The sequence below is a fragment of the Nomascus leucogenys genome, chromosome 4, assembly GCF_006542625.1.
Source record: "Nomascus leucogenys isolate Asia chromosome 4, Asia_NLE_v1, whole genome shotgun sequence".
NCBI classification, from domain to species: domain Eukaryota; kingdom Metazoa; phylum Chordata; class Mammalia; order Primates; family Hylobatidae; genus Nomascus; species Nomascus leucogenys.
The window spans coordinates 31,671,129-31,696,373 of NC_044384.1; the positions used below are offsets into that span (position 1 = coordinate 31,671,129).

General features: G+C 52.2%; 1 protein-coding gene across 4 annotated transcripts in view; it reads left to right on the top strand.

The window, feature by feature from the left end:
• The window catches only part of ZBTB7C (zinc finger and BTB domain containing 7C), a 395,502-nt gene extending 370,490 nt beyond the window's left edge, over positions 1–25,012 (top strand). For all 4 annotated transcript variants that reach the window (XM_030810480.1, XM_030810479.1, XM_030810477.1 and 1 more), the window contains 2 exons: positions 11,188–12,408; positions 22,368–25,012. In XM_030810480.1, coding sequence (XP_030666340.1) covers positions 11,204–12,408; positions 22,368–23,019 — 1,857 coding nt within the window. In that variant the 5' untranslated portion in view covers positions 11,188–11,203 and the 3' untranslated portion in view covers positions 23,020–25,012. The remainder of the gene's footprint in view (positions 1–11,187; positions 12,409–22,367) is intronic.
• The last annotated feature ends 233 nt before the right edge of the window (positions 25,013–25,245 follow it).

Below are 25,245 nucleotides of genomic sequence, written 5' to 3' on the forward strand. Positions count from 1 at the left end.
CTCTACTAGAGGAGATGGCCCCTTTGGGCAGAAATGCTACAAAGAATAGTGCTCTCATGGGTTGATGCTTGTCCCACCCTTCCACCACAGCCCCACCCTCCAGGGAGCCATCCAACACCAGCAGGGGACATCTCCTGTGAAGGCAGCCTGAGGCCATTGGGAGTATGAAACTCAGTAACGCGTGGCCTAGTGCTGTTTATGGGAGACGAGTGATTTATTTTATTATCTAAATTTTCAGTGGTTTAATAAGGTTTAATAAGCCTCCCAAGAAGTTTTCTGGCTCAGGAAATCGCCTGTAATAAACACAAGTAGTAAATCCTTTATTTTGAACATGAAAGAGGTGTGCAGCTTTTCTTAAAAGAAAACAAGTCTCCCCCCGCTCCCCCCTAGTAAATAAAAGATGAAAAAATAATTAAAGAACAACAGCTTGAAGGGGCACCATTTGATTTGCCTGCTGCAGACTTCCATGGCCAACCCGGCCAGGGTGCCAGCCATCTGCAGTGGCGCCCCTCTCCATTGGTGTGTCCCACCAGCTCTTGACCCTACAGTTGCCCCCTAGCAAACTGAAACAAGCCCTCACTTTGTGACTGAGGCCAGGCAGCCCCATAGGGAACCCCTTTGTTCTGTCTTTCTTGCAAGTCCCCTGCATGGTGCATTAGCAAAAGCAATGGCCTCGGGGAAGATGCGAGCGCCCCCACTCTCATCCCATCACTTTGCTTTGTGACCTTAGCCTCACTTCACTTTAGTTTCCTCATCTGTCAAATAGGCATAATTCTGCCTGGCCTGCCACCAAAGAGGTGAAAGTGCTTTAAAAGGTAAAAGGCTCCAAGCCACCCCTTGGATGAGGGGATGAGGGCAGTGGTCCTGGCACATCCACTTCAGATTTCCCCAGAGGCCTCAGGCAGCCTGTACATAGAAGAAGGGGGTCCTCTAGGTGTGACTGAGCAGCTCTGACACTCATGTACCCCCAGCCTCAATCCCACACCCACTTCCATCCCCAAAGCCCAGGTGTGAGGCTTCCCCTCATTCTTCTCACCCATCTGCCCATCCCTTGGGCTACCCTCTTAGGTACCCTTCAAGTCCAGCCTAGAGAAGCCCACCCTGGCTTTTGCCCTACTCTAAACCTCTAGGGTGATCTTAGACCTTGTTCTGATAAAATCAAACCAATGCTGGTGTAGAGAAGATGGAGGAAGGGTTGAAGAAGTGGCGATGATGTTGGGGCTGGAGGTCAATAGGGGATACAGCCTCATACAGGGGGCAGAGCCTAGGTGACCAGCCAGGAGGTTTGGGACCTCTGTCACTTAGCCAGTTCTATGACCTTGGGCAAATCAGTTCACCAACAGGAGCTTAGGTTTCTCATCGGCAAAATGGGCAAAATAATTCCTTATGTACACAGGGATCCTAGGAAAACATATGAAGAAAAATGTCTGTGAGCAAGCTTTCCTGAAAGTAAAGCTCAACAGGCATGTGACATTGCTAACCCAGGGGGTTTCAGCAGAGAACCATGAAGCAGAGACTTGAGTGACTGGTTGCAGAAAAAAAACTCAGACCCTTAGATATAGGGGCAGAGAAAATCTGTCTATGACTGGGATGAGAACCCAGGGGTGCCTGCTTCCTGGGTCTGGCCTCTTCTGGGCCCTCACTTGTCTTGTCAAGGGGGCTGGACATTGCAGGGAAAGAGGAGGGGGTGCACAATTGTGTGAGGTGGGAAGGGCCCGCATTCCAGCTGTAAAGGAACACCTGGATGGCCATTGCCCTTAGCAGTGGAAGAAAGCTCAGAGCAAATCGCACAGAAACCCTGAGGGGCTGAGTGGGCCAGGCTCAGCTGGGGACTGCGGGCTCCAGGCGTGTCCTGGCAGGGTGGCAGAGCAGGTGGGGCCGGCTTTACCTAGTGTGGGCGCTGTGCCTGGGGTGCTCGTGGCGGGCAGGGCACAGGCTAAAAGTTGAAGTAGCCCTGCCCAGCCTCCCAGCCCACATGTCTGGTTCCAGCCTCTGGGGCAGCCAAGGCCCAGGGGCATTGCAGGGCCAAGGGGTGTGACCACCTTGCTTGGGGAAACTGCCAAGGGCTGGGCGGGTGCGCCCAGCAGAGATCTAGGGCTGGCCAGCTGCTTGGGCCAGGTCTCCCACCCTTTATCCTACCCTAACCCACCACCCCTTTGTGGATTTCAGTGCCTACAGACCACGAGTAAAGACCTGCTCAAAGAACGCAGGTAGCCGCTGTCCAACCTCATTCCCAGATCTGGAGAGGAAATCCACATCCCTTCTCACCCCGTGCAGCACACCTCCCACCCCCACCTCAGCCACTAATTCCACCAGGTGGCTGTGAAGCTCCAGGCCTGGGCATGGGAGGAGGTGGAGGCTGGAGACTGGGTGGGGACAGCTTCCGGGATAGTGGGAGTCGGCTGGCTGGGGCCAGCTTGCCCTGGGGATTTGGCAGATGGAACCACCATCCTGAGCCCAGATTTGCTGAGCTGAGCAGGATTCAGGGAGGCGCCGTACTTGTGGATCATAGCAATAGAATTGCACCAACAGTTCTATTCTTGAAGGGCAGGAAAGCAATGGGACTCAAGCAGAAATCCAGTTCCCACCCTGCTGTTTTCTAGCTGCGTGACTTGGAGCAGGTCACTTAGCCTCTCTGATTACCATAACAGGGATCATAATACCAGCAGAAGAATGAAATGAATTAATATAAGCACCTTATGAATGATAGGGCTCTGTTCAAATGTCAGGTGTCCCCACGGCAGAGGGCTGGGGCCATCCCACTGCCTTTTGTGATTTCAAAGCTTTTTGTTTATTTGAACCAATCTCATTCATTCAGTGTCTACCCTGTTCCTACTTGCTGGCATCCTGGGAGTAATACAGAAATACAAGAAATAGACCCTGCCTTGAAGCAGGTCATCTCGCTGGGGGAATGGGACTTCCAAATAACCCAAGTGTGCCTGGAACCTCAGGCTGACTCATTCCACTCACATACCACTCAGCGAGATCCACGCAATTACTTCCCCATTTCCCAGATAAAGAAACTGAGGCAGCAGAAGTATGTAATTTGCCTACACCAGCACTTCATGTTCCTAGTAAAACTAAGACTAGAACACGAGTCCTTTACTAGCCAGGCAGCTTTGCACCTAGTTGGGGGCACTGTGGTCTAACAGAGGGGACACAGGCTTGGGCATTAACCTGTTTATGCAGAAGGTTGAGAATCTTTTTGTGAAAAATCAGACCTTGGCGATGACCTTGAGCAGTAGGCTATAAATAACTCCCACAAGCTTAGTGTTCCAATAATGGAACACTAGGCATAAATGGGTTAAAACATCCTAGTTCTAATTCTAGCTCTGACACTGATTTGCCATGTGGCCTGGGGCATGGGCTTCATTCTGTGCCTAATTTTCTCATCTGTAAAATGGACGTAAAATTTGTACCAGCCTTGCCAAGCTCTTTGGGTTAGAAGTACCTGAGACAAGGAGGTATGAAAAAACCTTAGAAGATGGTGATGCTCTGAACACATGCCAGGGGAGAGCCCTGGGAGCCTGTAAGGACCCTTCTCAGAGAGTGTCTTCAATAGTGTAGATCTCTGCAAAACTGTGCAGAGGCAAATTGGTTTCTGATATGGTCCCATCCCTGCGAAAACACCCATAAGATGTCTGCATCCTTCCTGGACTTCACAATTGCTAGCATTGGTTGAGCACTGACTACGTATCAGGAGGCAATTTGTGTGCATTACATCATTTGATCCTCATGGCAACTCATACTCATTGTACAGATGAGGAAACCGAGCTCAAGGAGGGTAATTACCAAGTCCCACAGGTCATAGGGCGGTGAAGCGAAGATGTCAGCCCAGGCTATCTGAGAGCGCAGACCTCACCCTCAACCTCCTCAGTCAACTCCAGGCACAGTGTCAGCGCCAGCTGAGGACAATTTGTTTGATCCCACTTGGGGAATCCAGGTTAAGCCTATTTTCAGAAGGGATTTAAAGCTTTCCAGATCCATTCCGGATTCAAATGATGTAGAGCATGTTCTTCCTGCCCCCTCTGCCCAACGAAATTCTTTCTACTCTTCACAGCTCAGACAAGGCCCCTGTTCCTAGAAGCCTTCCCTGACCCCCAGCCCACAGGGATCCGGTACCTTTCTGCCTATACCACTCATTTGCACTCTGTACTGAGCCCCTCCTTCCTCCTTAGTCACCTGGCAAGCTTGGGTCTCAGCCCCCTCTGCTCATCTCTCCAGGCTGGCTCTGATTAAACCCCTAGACTAAGAGTCAACCTCTGATGGGAAGGGTCCAAATCCCCCTGTCCTTGAATTGGACTTTGCAGGGGGCAGCATGGTGAAGGGGAACAAATATGAGCTTTGGCATCAAATGCAGCTGGGTTCAAATCCTGGCTCAGACACTGGCTGGCTGGGTGGCAATGGGCAAGCTACCTGCCCTCTCCATACCTGTTTTTTTACCTGTAAATTGGAGGTGCTGATAAAAATCTGTATCTTTCAGAGTTGTGTTGCTTGAGAAAGGATTAGAGGTGTGATGACTGACCTGTGACAAGTGGCATTCAATAAATGGTAGCTATTATTGCAAAAGCTCACTAGCTTGCTGGCCCCTTGGTAGGGAGAGAGGGGAGCACAGTCTCTCTCTACGAGGACAGATGCTCTCATTTTACAGTTGAACAAACTGAGGCCCAGAGAGGGAAGTGCCATTTTTTCAAACAGGGTTGCTTGGACCTACCTGGGTTCTAGAACCTTCCACTGAAGGCAGAGGCCCAGGGGATGTTCTCTGGAATAGTGGCCACATCTAAGAAGGTTTCAATCCCCCTGCATTCTTCTTTAACCTCTTTCTTCCATTTCTGAGCTCCTCTGTCCTCTTCCCATCTTTCTCCTTTATTTTTATCTCTGTATTTTTTTTCTAGCTCCTTCCTACCAAAGGTTCATACTTCACATCAAGCCTCTTCTAGCTGTTGAATGTTTTGTTTTGTTTCTCGTGTGTGTCTGTGTGTGTGTTGAATTTTTTTCCCTGTGCATATTATTCTTGGAGACAGAACTGCCTTAGCTTAGATGATGGGAGGCAAAAGGATGGAAGGCATGGGGGCAGGGGCATGACATCCCCTTTGGGACACTGCTCTCTACTGGCCCACCAGGGCATGGGAATCTTAGGGTCACCAGGGAAGCTCCCAGCATGCAGGGTGGGGACACTTCTTCCCAAAAAGACAATGAAACAGCAAGTGGCAGCCCTCACCTCCTGACCACAGCTCACCCCTCCCACTCCCTGCCACTGAGGTTAGTCTCCTGCCTGGAAAAATAGCCTTGAGCTACCATGGTTACATCTGTTTCTCCAGGAATGGAACAAAGGCCACAAACCAAGGCACAGTGAGAAGTCACTGCTGGGAAAACCAGCTTTCAAGTCCAGGGTCACAGGGTGGATTCCCTCCCCATCGTCAGATCCACTTTGCACTTCTGGCTCCTCATGGTCATGATGTGTTAGCAGATTTCTCGTAACCATCCTATCACATGATGAGACATAGAAGTCCAGAGAAGTGGAAGGGCCTCCCAAAGTCACACAGCTGTGGTTTCCTAATTCTGAATCGCAAGTAGACATTGCTCCCAAAGCACAGAAGATCCACACTTAGCATAGGACAACCACACGCCATTTCTCAGAGTGCTCAGAAGGTTATCACAGTGGGACGCTGATCACCAACACGTGGACTAACGGGTTCCAGCTCTTCTATTTTAAAAGGCAGAGTAAAGCTTAAGGAATGGTGGGAATTTTCCCTGAAAAGCATTTTAAAACATTTTCATCTCTAAAGGAATAAGCCCTTAGCAAGCAAGAAAACTTGGCTCTCCATAGAGAACTAATTTCCTGGGGTTTTACTGACTTTGGCTTTTTTACTTAACAGTGGAAGGGTCGTTTCATTTACACACAGTCTTTTCAGATGAGAAGGCCCCTTTGAGGGTCAGGACCCTGCTACCTACAGGGTGGCTTTGTGAGAATTAGAAAAAGGTGTCACTTCCTCAATACATTTACTTCCATCTATCAAAACGTTGTAATACATGGATTTTGTTAAGGTGAGACATTTAACTGCCATCTGCCAGAAAATTATGATAAATATCACAAATCTATAATGTCTGTGAAATAATGTCCCTGGATTATTATCTATTACTGCATAACAACACAAAAATGTAGTGGCTTAAAATGAGAATAAACATTTATTGCCTCATAGTTTCTGTGGATCAGGAATTTGGGTGATGCTCAACTGAGCAGTCCTGGTTCAGTGTCTTTCATGAGGTTGCAATCAAGATGTCAGCCAGGGCTGCTGTCGTCAGAAGGCCTGACTGGGGATGGAGGATCCACTCTCAAGGTGGCTCACCCATTCAACTAGCGAGTTGGCATTGGCTGTTGGCAGAAGGCCTCAATCCTCTGCCATGGGGACCTCTCCCTAGGGCTGCTTGAGCAACCTCACAACATGGCAGCTAAGGACAGCCCTTGCCATAGACCTTCCACTAACTTTGTGTCAGGACTGTGCTAAGCATTTAATGATATGATCTGCCCTCAAGCAGCTTACAATCTAGCAGAGACACCAATCATTACAGTTCAAGGCAGAGTCAGATAAATGACAAGAATCAGGAGACCGAAGGCTTTAGAGATGGAGCCTCTGAATTGAGAGATGGGGAAAGGGTTGTCTAAGTGAGACCTTGAAGTGTGTGGATGGGATGTGGACCCCCGGAAGTGCGAGATCAGTTGTATTCTCCAGCCAAGAGTTCAGCATGAACAAAGGCATGGCAGCTGAGAACAGGGTGTATGTTTAGGGATTGGAGAGTAGGGGCTCCAAAGGTACATTTGGGGCACATTGGAGGGGAGCGTTGTGGTCACTCAGTCCATCCGGGTGACCACCCACTCAGCTGTGCTCAGAAAGTGGGATGGGAAAGGCTGATTGAACCACAGCTCTATTTTCTCCTCTCCCCTTCTCTTCTTACCCCTGGCAGAGCTTTGCCAAAACCACCACCAAAACTTACACAGAGTAGGGGAGGCTATCTGGGGATGGAGCAAGGGAGAGGACCCCTCACCAACACTATGAGAAAGGCAGTATCCTGGGGCTGGGGTGGTCTCCACATTCCAGCCCCTGAGGCTGGCCAAGCCTGCCTGGAGGGCTCCAGTCTGCCCTGCCGGCCCTTGCCTGCTTGGCTGTCCCTGGAGGGCAGGGCCACCCAAATCCTTCCCTCCCTCCACCACAAAGGCCTCCCTAAGCACCTCTGAACCTGCAGTCTGGGCCACTCATTAGGTGTTAGCAGAGACTACTGTCCTTTCTTGGTTACTTTTGTGATCAGAGGCAGGAGCTGCAGTTGGCTGTGGTTGGGAGCATGGCCTGGGGAGCCAGACGCAGGCTCAGGTCTCTGTGCCCTCACTCATCCTCTGTGCATCAGCTCTTAGTGGCTTCATTTCCCTCATCTGTAAAATGGGAATGATGGTAACAATAGGAGCTAAATGCGTTATTGTGAGGACTGAGTAAGCCTAAGGGCAGATGGCAGTCCTGACTCCTCTTTGGGAAACCCATTGTGTAGGGAGGGCATTTAACCTGAAGAGAGAAGGTGCCTGCTTGGCCTGCCCGATCCTCCCAGTTCATTTCATGGGTCCTGAGTATCTGAAGCAAAGAGCTTGGGGCCAAGGAGGTAGGACAGGTATCTGATGGGTCCCCCTTGCTCACTGCACAGATGCTCACACCACACCTGACTCTGAGCATCCAAAACTAAATGTAGCTCAGACTTGAGGCCTCCCCTCTGATCCAGGCCTCCCCTCTGATCCAGGCCTCCGGGGGCTGCTTGCTGGCCCCCAGCCCAGCTGCCCAAAGGCAGCCTTCTTGGGGCGTGGCAGCCCCAAAGGAGCCCGCCGGCCTGCAGCCATGCAGGCTGCCCTGGTTTCCTAAGCCCTCTGCGTTCCCTTGGGTGCCCACCACTACAGTGGGGAACCAGGGAAAGGAGGAAGTCACTAGGAGCTTCTCTCCTCATCCAGCATGGGAGGATGTGGAGATGTAGGAGGTGGCCTCAGAGCTCTCTCTGCAGCACAGCCCATTGAAGCCTCAGCCTGGGGACACCCTCCCTGGTCAGAGAGAAGGAGGGGTGTCCATCAGCTAATCCTACACAGGCCCTGGAGGGATCTGGGTGGATATGGTCCATCTGAGCCCCCAGAGAAATGCAGAAGTGGAGTGGTTTGTCAATAGACAAGAACCATGTTCAACGGGGCCACTCAGAACAGAACCTGGCCCCTCAGACCAAGGGCACCTTGGTAGGGCTGCCCACTTTATGCCACTGTTCCCACAGCCTGGTAGACTGTTCTCCACATCCTCCCATGCTGGATCCTTCTCCTCTTCTAGTTCTCTGCTCAAATGATGCTTCCTCAAGGAAGCCTCTCCTGTTCACCCTGGGTAAAGCGCCCGCCTCCTCTCCTCCCTTACAGCTCTGTGGTAGATAGCTGGATGAGAGATGGAGAGAAGCGAGGAGATTGATTAGTGGCTTTAGGTTGTTTCCTGTCATTTGCTTTTCTTAAACTTTTTCTTTCGAGATACTTATCACTTCAGCTACCGTTGTAAGAGATGATACAGAGACATCTCACGTACCCTTTACGCAGTTTTCTCCAGTGGTAACATCTCGCAAAACCATAGTACAATATCAACCAGGGTATGAACACTGATATAATCAATATACAGAACATTTCCATCACCACAAGTATCCCTCCTGTTGCCCTTTTATAGCCACACCCACTTCCCTCCCACCACCACCACCTCCTTAGTCCCTGGCAACCCTCATCTATTCTCCATTTCTGTAACTTTATCATCTCAAGAATGTTATATAAATGGAATCATGCAATATCTAACCCATTGGGATTGGCTTTTTTCACTCAGCGTAACTCCCTGGAGATTCATCAAGGCAGTTGCACATATTGAGAATTCACTTCTTTTTATTGCCAAATAGTATTCCCTGGCATGGACGTACCACAATGTTTAGCCATACCCCTTTGAAGGATATCTAGGTTATTTCCAGTTACTCACTATCATGCATAAAGTGGCCATGAACATTTGTGTAGGAGTTTTTCGTGGACGTAAGGTTTCATTTCTCTGGGGTAGATGCTCAAGAATTGAATTGCTGGGTCATATGGCAGTTGCATATTTAGTTTTTTAAGATCTGCTAAATCATTTTCTAGAATAGCTGTACCATTCTACATTCCCACCAGCAATATATGAGTGATCCTTTTCTCCACATCCTCACCAGCATTCAGTGTTGTCAGTATTTTTTTATTTTAGCCACTATCCTATGTATGTAGTGATATCTTATGATAGTTTTAATTTGAATTTCCCTAATGGCTCATGATATTGAACATCTTTTCAGATAAGATGGCTTATCTGCCATCTGTATACTCTGTTTGGTGAATCTTGCTGTACATTTTTTTCACAGTTATGTTCCTCTAAGCTCTGTTAGAGCAGAGGCCTTCTTGATTTGTTATCTGTGCATCCCCAGAGTACAGTACAGAGCCTGGCACAGGGAGACTACCCAATAATATTTAGAGAATGAATGCATAGACTGCCAGGGTCTCTGGCCCTTTTAAAGATGAGAAGGTGGGAAAGCAGTGAGGCCTTAGCTCTGGGAAGCCTCCTGAGCACCTGGCCAGTGGGATTGCTTAGGGAAGGCCCATGGTGGAGAAGAAGGTGAGGGCAGGGGAGGGGCACCCAGCATCCTCCATGCTTGCCGCCTCCCCAGTGCCTCCAGGCCCCACTCACACTTTATGAGCGGCACTTCTCACTCCTCCCCTCCCCCTGCCTCTGCCTTCCCAGGGCAGAAACATCCAGAAGATAAATGCGTAAGGATCTCCAGAACTCTTCCCACTGGGGCATGGGGCTTTAGGATTTGTTTTCCTTTTTGTTTTCTCCCCACTTTATTTGTACCAAGATAAGGGCCAGGGCTTTGCTAGGATTTATCTAGATGGGCCATATTGAAGCTTTGCTGTAATAGAAGAGCCCTATGAAGCTTGTCCAGCCCACCTTATTTTATTGTTGTTGTTGTTCTGTTTTGTTGTTTTGTTTTAGGCTTTTAGCAGCCTGAAGCCATGGTTTTTAGTTTCTGTCTCTAGTGATAAGTGAAAAAGGGGGATGAGGAAGGGGTTTTACTGGCCCAACCAGTAACAGAAACTAACAACCCATGACTGTATTCTCTCCTTGGACGCCCCTACCTGCCCTGGCAGATGCCACATTTTGTCCCAGTTGACTATGTTCACCTGGGCTGTGAGCTGTGCTTCCTGAAAGGAAGGGATGCCAGTTGTCCCCTGTCGTGCCCTGCTTTCTTCTGGTGGCTGCCACTGGCCATACTTTATGTATAACATATATAATGATAAGGTGTCTCAGAAGACGCTTCTCACCACAGGGGTTGATATTTTCATGAGGCTAACAGAATTTAGACATGAAAAATTAACTAACAATGTACTTGAATTTATATTTATATTGCATTTATATTGAATATTGCATTTATATTTGTATCGAATTTAAATATTTATAGGTGAAATCGCTCTCAGATATACACACATAGGAAGTTAGTGTTTTTTTTAAAAAAAAAAGGATCAAGATTTACAAATGGAAGGAAACTTCAACTACAAGGAACGAGTAAGGTCAGGAAGCAAAGCATACCACAAGGCCCCCATTTACTTGCTGAAAATGGGCCACGAAACTTGTTTTAAGCTTCCTAGTAGCCAGTGCAAAGTGTAAGTCTGTTACAGAATCAGAGGATTTGTGAGACAAATCAGAGCATCTTCTCAGCAGAAGCACTGAGAGGTCCTTGCCCCACAGAGGTGGGTCCTGTTCCTGTAGCCAAGGCAACAGCTAGGCTCGTGGCTTTTCATCCTGCAGTTGTATTCTGCAACTGCGTGTTGGCAAAGTGGAAATCAGTAACACCAAGCCTGAGAGAAGGCTTGCAGCCTTTGGTGAGTAGCTGACACCAGCTGCCCAGTGAGAAGCCTATCTCTAAGAGTCTTAGGGGTCCAGAGAAAAGCCCCAGCTTGCTGTGAATTGCAGGTGAGATTTGGCAAGGCTAAGAGGTAGGAGGACTGGCCTTGCAGTGGACAGGGAGCCCTTATGCCAAGGAGATGGCTCAGAGTCCTAGAGCTGAGACCCCTCCTGGGGCCACGCTCACTAACCCAGTCTTCTTCTCTGTGTGTCTCTGCAGGGCTCTGGCTGAGAACATGGCCAATGACATTGACGAGCTCATTGGCATTCCCTTCCCCAATCACAGCAGTGAGGTCCTGTGCAGCCTCAATGAGCAGCGGCACGATGGCCTGCTGTGTGACGTGCTCCTGGTGGTGCAGGAGCAGGAGTATCGGACCCACCGCTCCGTGCTGGCTGCCTGCAGCAAGTACTTCAAGAAGCTTTTCACAGCCGGCACCCTAGCTAGCCAGCCCTACGTCTACGAGATCGACTTTGTCCAGCCTGAGGCTCTGGCTGCTATCCTGGAGTTCGCCTACACCTCCACGCTCACCATCACCGCCGGCAACGTCAAGCACATCCTCAATGCAGCCAGGATGCTGGAGATCCAGTGCATCGTGAACGTGTGCCTGGAGATCATGGAGCCTGGGGGGGACGGGGGGGAGGAGGACGACAAGGAGGACGATGACGACGATGAAGATGATGATGAGGAGGAGGACGAGGAGGAGGAGGAAGAAGAGGAGGATGACGATGATGACACGGAGGACTTTGCTGACCAAGAAAACTTGCCTGACCCCCAGGACATCAGCTGCCACCAAAGCCCTTCCAAGACGGACCATCTCACAGAGAAGGCCTATTCAGACACCCCCAGGGACTTCCCTGACTCCTTCCAGGCTGGCAGTCCTGGCCATCTGGGGGTGATCCGGGACTTCTCCATCGAATCTCTGCTGAGGGAGAACCTGTACCCCAAGGCCAACATCCCCGACAGGAGACCCTCCTTGTCTCCATTCGCCCCGGACTTCTTCCCACACCTCTGGCCAGGGGACTTCGGTGCCTTTGCCCAGCTGCCTGAGCAGCCCATGGACAGTGGGCCACTGGATCTAGTCATCAAGAATCGGAAGATCAAGGAGGAGGAGAAGGAGGAGCTGCCCCCACCCCCACCGCCACCCTTCCCTAATGACTTCTTCAAGGACATGTTCCCTGACCTGCCGGGGGGGCCTCTGGGACCCATCAAGGCAGAGAACGACTACGGTGCCTATCTCAACTTCCTGAGTGCCACCCACCTGGGAGGCCTCTTCCCACCCTGGCCCCTGGTGGAAGAGCGCAAGCTGAAGCCCAAGGCCTCTCAGCAGTGCCCCATCTGCCACAAAGTCATCATGGGGGCCGGGAAGCTGCCACGGCACATGAGGACCCATACCGGGGAGAAGCCATACATGTGCACCATCTGCGAGGTCCGCTTCACCAGGTGCGCATGGCAGCCCTCGGGTGCAGGGGATGGGGCCAGAGGCCATGGGGGACAGCAGAGTTGGGCAGGGAGGCTGGGGATGGAGACAGAGACCCAGATAGATCCCAGACACATTCAGGCTCGTGGCTAGCAGGGGTGCTAGGCATCACCTGGTGCTGTGACTTTCAAACCATTTTTAGGGGCTGCAGTATTTTCTCAGATACAACATTAGGTGGGAGCCCATGACATGAGGCAGGTAAGAGCAGGGCTGTTCTGGCTGGGAAGGAAGTGAGGCGCCTCAAGCACCTTGGTTGCTTGGCTTCCTCTTCTCCTTCCAGCTGTAAATTCGTGGAACCCAGTTTGAATGGATGGCACTCCCCGGATGGAGTGCCACCCCTTCGTTTGATTTGGAGAAGCAGCCACTGACCTTTGTTAAGTATGTTCTGCATGCCAGGGGCCGTCCTAGGCACCTTAAATACAGGCTTACCACAGCCAGGCCCTGGGAAGATGGGGAGACATGGTTGACCTTGTTTACGACACATCTCCCAGCGGCTAGCTGACCACGCGTGTGTGCAGCTGGAAAATGGCAGAGCTGGGACTGGAATCTCAGCCTCTGTGTAACAGCAAAGTCTGTGACCAGTAGACTGCAGAGATGCCTGTAGGTCCTTTCAATCATTTTGGGGTCAGACCTAAAGGCTGGGCCTCTTTTTATGTTCTCCTCTTTGCCTTTCCATTTGAGGAAGTGGGACAACTTTATGCTGTTATAAAATTTGAAATTTGAAATCAATACGTTATAAACCTTTCATCTTTCATAGACTCTGTCCCATTCAGCAAACGTATGTTATATGCCTACTCTGCACAGCAACTTTTGCAGTCAAAACTGATTGGCGGGTTGACGTGGGGTCAGATCGGCCCACTGCCAGCTTTGGATAGGCCTCACTTTTGGAAAATACGGCCCGTTGGTGCTATCTGTGGTTCCTGGTGTGAGGCTGATCTTCTCAGCCATGTCCACAGGTGGGGAGGGCTCTGGTGGGTGGCCTGGCATCAGGGTTTGGTCATTTCAGTGTATCCTGTGTGTACAGAGCCTGGCAATGCCTGCCCTGTGACCATGACTTACTAGACTAGGTCCCTTCCCCACACTGCCACTGTCCCTCTCAAAGAACTCACCTTGAGAGACCCACACTTATTCCAGTGGCGCTGCTGCTGCCCCATTTCCTCTTGGAGATGTATCTTTGGGAATTGCTGGCAGCTCATTCTTTTGATTTTCCTCAGTGGGCCCAAAGCTTTGGCCCGAGGACACAGTGCAAGGTTGTGAATGAGACTGGATATCAAATCAGGGCCTATGCTTTTCTAGGAAAAAAGAAAAAAGATGAGTCCTCTAAAGTCATGAGACCTGTTCTTCTGGGTTGCTTGGAAACTCTACTGGAAGTTGCCAGAGAAGAGTTTCAGAAATCCGTTCAGGTGACACTGGTGTGGCTGAAATAGCTCTGCAGGCTCCTCAGGGGACTGCTTTGAAGGACAACACTGATTATTTCCAAGGTGGCCTTGGGGTCCTGCTCACAGCTGCTTCTGTGAGGGGAACCCCAGACAGCATCTGTCCCAGATGCTTCCAGTGACAGTGGAGGGAGAATCTGCAGGAGCAGAGGGGCAGGGCCTCACAGACCCAGGATGTGTCCCCTTGCCCTTAGCAGTGAGCTAAGCCAGCCACCCGGCAATGCTGATGGCAGGGCGCCCTGATCCTGTTACTCCCCAGAGCAGATGGACCCAAGGTTCCCGAGATTCACCTCCCCTTGGATGTCCCTCAGTGACAGCCCTGCCACCCCAATGCCACTGTGGGTGATGCTGCCCCCTGCCTCCTCCTGAATTCACCTTAGCCCCACAGAACGAGGCAGAACACCTGAACAGGGCTTGGCAAAAGCACAGGAATACCGAGGGAGATAAGCCAGAGCACCATGTGAAAGCCAGATTCAAGTATAGCTCACCCATCTTCACAGGGGGCCTGGCTTCAGCCCGAGAGTCTCAGACCCTGCATAAGGGGCTAAGGATGCCAGGAAGCTCTTCACAGGCCAGATCAGGAAAGCCAGCCATGTTATCAGCCTGGAGCGCCCTCTCCTGCCAACACAGGCTCTACCTCCCTAACTGCCCATGCCTGTCCCCTTGGCAGATGGCTAACAGGAGCACCTCTCCCTTCAGGGGAGACCGAGGCTGGTGACTCCAATTCCAAAAGGATCTGTGTCTCAGGTTATCACACGGTGGCCCTGCTGGCACCCTGAGCCCCCATCTCCCTTCTTCCCCACTCCCTTTCCTCTGAGCCTTCCCCACACACAGCCTTCTGTGAGGTCCACGCCAGGTCTGGACAGTCTGTGCACCCTATTTTAAGGGAAGGTTTTAACCTTGCGTAGTCACTGCAGACAGACTTCTCACCCTCTGGACCCTGGGACATTCTCTGGGAGTGGGTGTCCTGGTTTGGGCAGCAGTGCTATGTTGTATAGGAGGGTGACATTCCAGGTTCCTCCCTCCCAGCACATTCCTGATGGTCACTTGGGGTGGCCTCTCTGTCTGCAGTCCCCACTCCCAACCAGATAGGCAGTGGGGCAGCTCTGGTCATCCAGCCATCTGGCCTTGGGTTACTCCTGCTCCAGAATGACGGCCATCTGGCCCCAGGCCTGTCTCCAGCTGAAGCCGCTGCATTCCAGCCCCCTCAGCACCCCCACCACTTGTTCCCACTGGGCTCTGACCCTCCCGAAAAAGATCAGACAAGCTCTTGGGTCCCTCTCTTCCCAGGAGGAGAGAAACCCCGAGCTGGGGGAAGGCGGGGTGGAGGAGATGGCTCCAGCCTGCCTCACTTCAGAGGCTTTATTGCTCTCTGTGGGCTGTGGCTGTCCTTGTGGGACACTCCCCACTCTCCTCCCCTTCACATTCTTCAGAATCACTGGGCCTTTGCTTCTCACCCCATCTCTGGAACTGCCCAGCGAGGATTCTTTTCTGTGCTTGAAGAGCCCCAAGCGTGGTCTGTCCAGGTTGAGGTTTTCCTGTAATTCTCCCTGCGGCCAAGGCTCCCTGCAGCCTTTCCACGGGGACCTTATTTTTGGCTGAATTCCCCGACGCGATTCCTAACACCTGCCCCTTCCACCTGGAAGCTCTTCAGCAGCCACTTAGAGCGGCGACGGCTGCCTCGTTGACATAGAATTCCCAGACTCCCTTCCAAGGCCACGCCACTTCCTGAGACTGGGCCCCGTCGTGTCCCTCTTGTCCCCGCAGCAAGGACCCAGACATGCTGCCCTCAGGTCCTCCTCTCGGACATGATTTCCCCTTCTGGAACCCAAGTCTTTCCTTCATCACAGCTGAGCTTCTGCCCTGGCAAAGCCCCATTTCCTCCCTCCTTGATGTTGGGAAGAGCTCAGGGTCCTGTGACACCCTCCCCGCCCCACCCATGGGGTGCTGGAAAGGCCTGCCCTTCCCCTGCATGGTAGCCCTTCAGCCCAGGCTCTGAGTCACAGCCTCCCAGATGCCAGCTCCCAGAATGTCCACACCCCACGGGGATGTACTAATGACCTCAGCAGCCACAACCAAGGGGGAGGACATGGGAATCCTTCCAGCGGAGCCCCTCCACCCCTAAGGCCCTGCCTGCTTCTGTCATTCTGTGGGTCTAGAGAGGAGGGACAGAGGCCGCCCCACAATGGTATTGTCTGTTCTTTGGTGTCAGGAACCTCACCTCTGAGGCAGCTCTAGATTTCAGCCAGTCCCACCGGGTGTCCCACCACTGATCTGTTCCAAATATGAAATCTCCCTAGGCGGGGCCTCAAAGGTATCAACCAAACTGTTTCTTCGGCCCCATGCTGTCCCTTCCTAGGTCTGGTCACCCCATCGCCACTTGGGCTCCCTTTGCCTGTGCACTCCCTCGGTTTAGTTCAAAGACACCGTTTTCCTCCTGGGGAAGGCTCGTGCCTGTGCTGGCCAGAGAGGCAGCTCCTGTCCCTTTCAGGTCTGACTTGGGACACAGAAACAGCTCCAGGTCATAGGGCAGAGGCACTCTGGACCAAGATTACCTCAGATCCTCTTCATCAGGAGTCCTTTCCCTTCTCTTCCCAGAAAGTCTGGAAGCCAGGAGCCAAAGGTTAGGATGGCAGGGTTCGGCCAGAGGTGACGCCTAGGATGGGCCTAGAAGAACAGGGAGCATGTGATCTCAGGAAGATAAAGCATTTGTCTTCATGCATAGGGACACTGCTGTGCTTGGTGGGTATTTTCCCTGCCCAAAGACATCCCAGGTGGCCCCCCGCACACCTTTTTGCCCCATCTTCAGCCATCACTGCCAACTGGGCCTGGCCCTGGGCCCTGTGAAAGCCTCTGCATCTTCCACCTCTTAATTCGCACCACATGGGTCCTTGATTGCACACCATAGAGACTTGCCCCCTGCCTCCCCCAGACCTTCTGTTAGGAGCTCCTAAAGAGCATGGCTGGCTGGTCTCCCTCCTGGAGCCCCTGCATCCTGTCACAGCCTGGCTCCCAGAGATGCGCCAGCCATGCCTGATGGGGACAGTAGTGAAGGCAAGAAACTGCAAAATGAGAATAGACTGGCCCAGAGGCAGCAGAGGTCCCATGGAGCACACCGTCCTGGGCAGGGATGGATGACCTCTGCACCACAGTCACACCGACAAGGCATGCTTTCCAGTTCCACTGAACCCCGAAGGCTGTGCCTTTTAGTTTCCACGTGCCTCCTCCAGTGCCAGCCGAATGCTGACCACCTCTGTGCCCTCACAGCTGCCTGCTCTCCAGACAAGCCAGCAGCCTGCCTTTTGTCTTCCCTCTATTTTCTTTGTAGTCCTCCCACTCCTGGCAGCTCTGGGAACCCTATTAAGATAATGTAATGGCATTAGCAGTGGTAGCAGGAAGAGTGTGTCTCAAACCATCGGGTTACAAGAAGTCCGGGTAGAGGCTGCTGGGAAAGCATTATCCTGATTGGGAGCCTTTCTGGAGGCCACAGACCTCAGGCCAAGGCCCCGCAGCCCTTTTCTTTGATTCTGGGAATGAGCTCATGAGGATTCACACGACTTCCCTGACGATGAGCTCTCCAGGCTGGAAGGGGGCATGTAGACCGAGGCTTGGGTGCATATGTCCTTGGCTGTCCCTGATGCAGAGAGATGGAACGAGATGGCAGACAAGGGGACCAGGGCCAGAGGGGAGCATGTCGGATTTGTAGTCGGAGAGTTCTGAAATTGGCCCCGCTAGTCAGTCACCAAACGCACAGTGAGCCTCCTCTCTATCTACGTTCAGTGTTGTGTGTTGTGCAGAGTACGAAAGAGCATCCCACAGGTTCTCATCAAAGCAGGTACCAGAACCCTCCGTGCCACGTGCAGGGAGGAGTGCTGGGAGGAGGAGGGCTGGAAGGAGGAGGGCTGGGAGGAGGAGGGCTGGGAGGAAGGGGCACCCTGGCTCTGGGCTTGGCCTTCTGGGAGGGCCCTAAGGATGGAGCATCAGTATCCAAGCACAAGACATGCACACACGGGGAAGGAGCTAGGGTTTACCGGGCATCCACCCTGTAATGTGGTGGGCTGTGCACTGGGGGACCGGCAGTCCAGTTCATACCTGCAGGTGTTCAAAGATGCAGAGTTGCCCAGAGTGTGGGGCAGCATACCATGGGGGGCAGGAAGGAAGCTGGCAGAGGAGATGGCAGTGAGCTTGTAAAGAGCTCAGAAAGCCATGCTAAGGGGTAAGTGAGCACACAGGCCATTGGACAAGGGGGCCTTGGGAAATTTTAAGTGGAACTGCCAGACCTCCATTCCTACAGAGAAGTAACTAAGAGCTCAGCTCCTGAGATTCCAGCTAGAACATATTCCAGCTAAACTCATGCTGCTTCCACAGGCAGATTGAACATGTGAAGGAGCAAGGAAGCCAGCCAGCCAGACTCCAGAAGGAGATTTGGCAGAAGCCCATTACCCAGATGCATACACTCATGGAGCACTAGAGGCCCCAAGGATGCAGCCCAACCCGCATTTTAGAGATCAGGAAACTAAGGCCCAGACCAGGGAAGGGAACTGATCCAGTTCTTGGAGCGTGGCCGGCACCACCTCCAGCTCCAATGCACGTCACAGTATCCACAGGAAAGATCAGTGTAAAGAAGGAAGCTGTGTGGCCCTAGAACACCATTCCCTCTTTGGTCCTTTCTTTCCTTATCTTGGAAGTAATTAGATCAGTGTTTTCAAGGTCCTGAGAAGTACACTGCTAATAGTGTAGCTTACTGGGCCCGCTGACTCAGACCATGAATCAGAATGTGGTAAAGTATGCCTGGTAAACTAGATGATCCTCTGAAGTTTTTTCCAGAGCTGGCTTATGAGCTTTGCCTACTCTTCCCACCCCTTGCCCCCATTCCCACAAATGTCTCCATTAGGGAAAGCTCCTACCCAGGGCTGAGTTCCTCCCATTGGCATACCCCAGTCTTCTGGCCTCAGAGGCAGAAAGCTGGCTACTGGTGCCCTCTCTTGATTGTTCTGGTCTGCCCTTTCCGCAGCAGTCCTCGTAGGCCTCAGGTTGGGAGTCCCTGCTATGAAAATCCATCCTTTCTCATCCCCAGAATAGCTTACAAACAAACCACAGCCAGGTAGCCCCCCAGGTTCCTTTGCTCCTCACCAGCTGTATACCTTTGGGAAGCTCTTAACTTCTTTGAGCCTCCTTTCTGCCTGTGTCCAAGTGAGGAAGTTACACCAAGTGTGTTGAATCTAGCTCACGCAAACCCAGATTCTCTCCATCTGCCCTGGACAATGGGGAGTGATGTCTGGTCCTAGGTTTAGCTCTGCACAGAGAGGTTAAATAACTTGCCTAAAGCCACCCAGCAAGTTGGTGGTGGGTCTGAAGCTGCAACAAGGACTCCCAGACTCCTGGAGGGGCCCTACCTCTATACCATATGCCTCTGAATAATGAATTCCCAGGGTCAATGAAGTCATGTATTTACCTGCCCATAGCAGGTGTTCAATAAAAGGATATCATAGGCACCTTCTCAGCACTTCTTACATCCTTGGACCAATTGCCACAAAAATGGGACTTCTTTACTTCTTTTAGATACACTAATGAGAAGTTTGGGAGGCATTTGAAGATTTACCACTTATATTGTCCATTGTTTGAGAGTGACCCTAAGGGTCGGTACTACTAATTATGTGTAATAGTGACTTAAAAAAAACCTACCTGGCCAGGCACGGTGGCTGACACCTGTAATCCCAGCACTTTGGGAGGCTGATGCTGGCAGATCACGAGGTCAGGAGATCAAGACCATCCTTGCTAACACGGTGAAACCCTGTCTCTATTAAAAAAACAAAACAAATTAGCCAGGCGTGGTGGCGGGCACCTGTAGTCCCAGCTACTTGGGAGGCTGAGGCAGGAGAATGGTGTGAACCCGGGATGCAGAGCTTGCAGTGAGCCAAGATCACGCCACTGCATTCCAGCCTGGGCGACAGAGCAAGACTCCCTCTCAAAAAAAAAAAAAACCTACCTCGTCCGGGCACAGTGGCTCATGCCTGTAATCCCAGCACTTTGGGAGGCCGAGGTGGGCAGATCGCAAGGTCAGGAGTTTGAGACCAGCCTCACCAACATGGTGAAGCCCCGTTTCTACTTAAAAAAATACGAAAATTAGCCAGATGTGGTGATGCATGCCTGTAATCCCACCTACTAGAGAGGCTGAGGCAGGAGAATCACTTGAACCTGGGAAGCGGAGGTTGCAGTGAGCCGAGATCGTGCCACTGCACTCTAGCCTGGGTGACAAAGTGAGACTCTGTCTCAAAAAAATAAAAATAAAAATAAAAAAACCTACATCATAGGTTGTGGTGAGGAATAATGAAATGATGCATTTAAAGCCCTGCTTAGCTGATTCTGAGCTGAGCCTTCTGCCAGGCCTGGTGAGGGAGCCCAACCAACCACCTAGCATCAGTGTTTCCATCAGAGCCTGGGTGAATTTGTGGAGGCCCAAGACACATCCCTCAGGACTGGGAAGTTGCATCACTCCAGGGGTATAGGCACCCGACACTTCCATTTTCACAGTCACAGTGCTGTGATGAGAAAAGAGGCCTTGATTCCCGGGCCTGCCATGACCCTCTGGATGAGCTTGGCAAGTTCCCCAGCTGGGCCTGTTTGCCCACCTACATAGTGGAGGCTTTGCCTGGACCGGTGGTTCTCAGTGTGGGGTTCACGAACCACCACCACCACCAGCATGTGGCAACTGGTTAGAAATGCAAATCCTTTGTCCCTCTCCCCTATCCCAGACCCACTGATCAGAATCTCTGGGAGTAGGGCCCAGCACGGTCTTATTGAGTCCTGATGATGGTTCGAATGCATCCTTAAGTTTGAGACTCACTGGCCTAAATGGTCTCTGAGGTCCCTTCCTCCTCAAAAATCCAATCATCTAGGTGAAATCTGGGTTACAGAGACCACAGCATGCTGGTAGGGGGTGGAATATCACAGCAGAGTACTGTGTAGCCTAGGGGTGGCTGGTGGGTTTGAGAAGAGGCAGGAGCAGTGGGATGTGGAGAGGAAGAGGGTGACCCCACTTCCCTTCTCCCCGCTCCCAGGGGCTCTCCAGCCTTCCTGTGAGCACAGGTGGGAGGACTGGATCTGTCCTCTCTGATCCTCCTCCCACAGTGCCTGCCAGTATTCATGGGAATGTCCTTTTCTCTCCTGCTCTGCCCCTGGAGAACCGTTTTGAAAATGAGAGCTGGTGAGACCTCTAGTGGCCAGGAGACACCAGGAGCCTAGGACCTGCACCTGCTGTCCTGGGATTATGTTAAACAGGGTTTAAATCTGGTCATCTTAGGACACCTGGACTCCACATCTGCTCTAACCTCAAAGCAGAGCCTGAAGTTATAGACAGATGCTCCACCCAAGCCACACCTGCAGGGAGGAAGTAGGAGACTAGACACAGAGCTTCCCGGCCCCTGTGGCCCCACTGGGGAAGGCTGCGAATTATCCCAAGAGGAATTCTTGCAGCCCAGCTGCCTAGACCTCAGCCAGCTTAAGCTGGTTTACCCAATGCTCAGTGTTTATGAAAACAACCCCCTGATGTCAGTTTTCCTGTCAAGACCACCAGGAGGTGTGTGGAATCTAGCTCACACAGACCCAGGATCTTTCCGTCAGCCCTGGACAATGAGAATTGATGTCTGGCACCAGGTTCAGCTCTGGGCAGTGAAGTTAAGTAACTTGCCTGAAGTCACCAGCATGTTGGTGATGGGTCTGCAGCTGGCGCAGAGGCTCCCAGACCCCCGATAGGCACAGGCGCCCCCACCCTACACCATACCTTACCTGTGAATAATACCACTTAAACCCCGCAAAGTTTTGCCCTAGATTAGGCTGCATTCTTTTCGCACCTGGCTCTTTTGTAAACCCTGAAATTGTCTACAGACAAAGAGGAGAGCCCAAGGCTGAGGATAAGAAACCACCATGCAAGAGGTTTGAACAAGGCGTGCCCAAGCTTCTATAGCCTCCCAGATTAGTGCCAAACACAGACAGATCTCAACAGCCCGGGGGCTGGGATGGGACCAGGGACTTTGGGCCAAAGCATATAGATGAGCTGGAGGGAAAGCATAAGGTTGCCTGGAGAGAGTGGGTGTGAGATTAAAGTGCAGTTATCAGCAGAAGTAGCTGCACTATCCGAGGACTAAGGTCAGAATGCTGACTTCTGGCTAAGTATCTTCCCAGTATGTGAGATAAACCCCTAATAGAGTGGGAGTTTCATGACTCTGAGCTCGGGTATAAAAGGAGTTTGGGGGAGTGGGGCTTTCAGGACACTGCTTTTTCCACATCCCTTTAATCCAGGTGAGTAACCATACCTGTCTAAGGTGGGGCAGCAGCTGAGGGTAGATCTAGCATGAGACCTATTTCTGGGGTTTGACTCCATGGCAGTAGGCAGCCTCGGCTGGTTCTGGAGGAAGGGGGAGCAGAAGGTTAGGAATGGCTCCTGGTGTTGCCTGCGGGACTGACCCCCAGTCTCTGCATTGCAGGCAGGACAAGCTGAAAATCCACATGCGGAAGCACACAGGGGAGCGGCCCTACCTGTGCATCCACTGCAATGCCAAGTTCGTGCACAACTACGACCTCAAGAACCACATGCGCATCCACACGGGCGTGCGGCCCTACCAGTGCGAGTTCTGCTACAAGAGCTTCACGCGCTCTGACCACCTGCACCGCCACATCAAGCGCCAGAGCTGCCGCATGGCGCGGCCCAGACGCGGCCGCAAGCCTGCTGCGTGGAGGGCCGCCAGCCTGCTCTTCGGGCCCGGTGGCCCAGCCCCCGACAAGGCGGCCTTCGTGATGCCCCCCGCGCTGGGCGAGGTGGGCGGCCACCTGGGCGGCGCAGCCGTGTGCCTCCCGGGCCCCAGCCCCGCCAAGCACTTCCTGGCAGCGCCCAAGGGCGCCCTGAGCCTGCAGGAGCTGGAGCGGCAGTTCGAGGAGACGCAGATGAAGCTGTTCGGGCGCGCGCAGCTGGAGGCTGAGAGGAACGCGGGGGGCCTCCTGGCCTTCGCGCTGGCCGAGAACGTGGCGGCGGCGCGGCCCTACTTCCCGCTGCCCGACCCGTGGGCCGCCGGCCTGGCCGGCCTCCCTGGGCTCACCGGCCTCAACCACGTGGCCTCCATGTCCGAAGCCAACAACTAGGCTGGTCCCTCTTGACTCCAGCCCGCCAGCCCTCCAGTCCTTCTCCCTCCAGGCCCGCTCTACCCTACCCCATGGATCTGAACTTTTCATTTTAAAAACACAAAGGGAAAATGAGAAATAATAATAATAATACTGTCAGTGATGGCATTTTCCCGGGCTCCTAAAGCAGTTGCCTCCTTTTGCTGGTCTGAGACGGGCATCTTTTCCCAAAAGGCCAGGAGCCCGGGCCTCCCTCCCTGGCTGTCTCTCTGGCTCTCACATAGAAACTTGCACTGGCCCATGCCACAAAGAACTGGGTGCCCAGGGGCACTTAGGAGCTGAGTGAGTTACGAGGGGTCAGGGGGTGGTTGGCCTGGTGCCCAGCCAGACGGAGCAGCAGGAGGTAGGGGCTGGGCATGCACCTTGGTTAAGCCCCATCCCCTATGGCAGAGTCTCTGCCAACACTCCTCTGAGGGCTCATTTTCCAGTCTCCAGTGGCCCCGGGGTCTTTTTGAGAACTACCCACCTGCCACATAGAAAGAAATGCTCTGTTGGCAGGGAGGCCTCCTGGAGCCAGTCAGGAACCAGGCTCTGGAAGGCCAGGGCCATTTTTTCCCTGACCTGTCCTGTGACCTTGACAGGTCAGCCCTCTGTAGCTCAGTGTCACCCGGCTATGGAAGGGGCTGGTAACTGAGGTTTCCTCCCTCCACCTCTAAACACATACACACCTATCCCCCCAGAGAATCCCAGAGATGGTAGGAGTTTTGTACTCCCCAAGTCCATGGGGAAACAGTTTATCTTTCTGGACTTAGTTTTATCACATCCAGCTCTATATTAGCATATTAGCATAGGTGAGAAATATGACCAGACTAGACAGAGGTCAGGTCATCAGGGGAGCTACCGAGCTTCACCAAAGTCCCACAGGCAGCTCTGCGAACTCCGAATGCCACCCTACCTTCCCTGCTGGCCGCTGTTCATGTCGGGACCCCTGGGGGCACTACTTAGTGTTTACCCCCATCTCCAATGCCCCCTCCAAGGCTATGCAGTGTCTTGGGGCTCTCAGGGCCAACATCGAAGAGATGGGGGCCACCTATTAACACCTGGCAACTGTCTCCCCTCACCCTGATTCCTGAAAACAGACAAAATACCTGGTTTTCTAGGGTTTATCTGTTTGTTTTTTGAGTTGTGGCTTCCTCAGGGCCTTGGCATTGCTAGTGATGGTCCCCTTTGCTGTGTGAGAACCCCCTCAACCCCTTCCTCCTCCCTCTGGGGATGAAGTGGGAGTATTTAGCTCCCCTTTTTTGACAAAAGGGCTCAGTGCAGGGAGGTGGAAGCCTCTGAGGTTTGAAGGGCTCTGTGAGTTAGAGCTGCCACATGTCCTCCTGGTTCTTGAGTTTGCAGCAGGTCCTGAAAAGGAAGGCTCTGCTGGCCCCGTGCCTCCCTGACCTCTCTCCTTCCCTCCCCTCTCTTTTCTTGCCAAGTTTGCTTTGGTTTCTGAGCAGCCCAGAGAGGAGGAGGGTTCATCCCCAGGGAGGGCCCAGGGCTGGCGTCCCCAATCCCTGTGCTGTGGGCACAAAGAGACTTCAGCTTTTCCTGTTGCCTTGGCTTTTTCCTGAGCAAAAACACAACAAACAAAAAGGCCAGAGAAGAGCACAGACTCTGTCCCTCTCACAGCTCTCCAGAAGAGACCCCCTGATTCTTCGCACCACCGGATGCCACTCCAGCCAGCAGGATTGCTACACACACCCTCTGTTCTCAGAAGTCATCTGCCTGGGCAGCCGCCTCTCAGATTCCTGTCTTCGTTTCAGACACTTGCCTCTGAAGCATGCCCATGTCCACCAGCCAACGTGCCCGTGTCCCCCCCATCAGCCAAGCGATTGGGGCTGAACCAGACTTTAAAAGAGAGGGAAAAAAAAAAAAGGAAACCTGAATAAATTGGAATCCAGTGGTGTTGGGGCTTTTGTTTTTATTTTGTAAAGGTGATGACTTCTTATAAACTCAATTTTTCAGATGACTGGTTAGTTCTTTCTGTTTTTTCTTGGCTGCAGTTTGGAATTGTACATTGTAAAATATCCAAAGATGTTGAGTACTGTATGATCAAGAACTTGAAGCAAATGGGTTGTGGGGGGAGGTGTGGTTGTGTTTTTGTTTTGCTTCAATTTTTTTTTTTTTTTTTTTATGTTTCGATTTCCCTGTCTGTGGGAGAACTTTGGAATTTTTTCTATTTATAACTCTTTTTTTATGTGA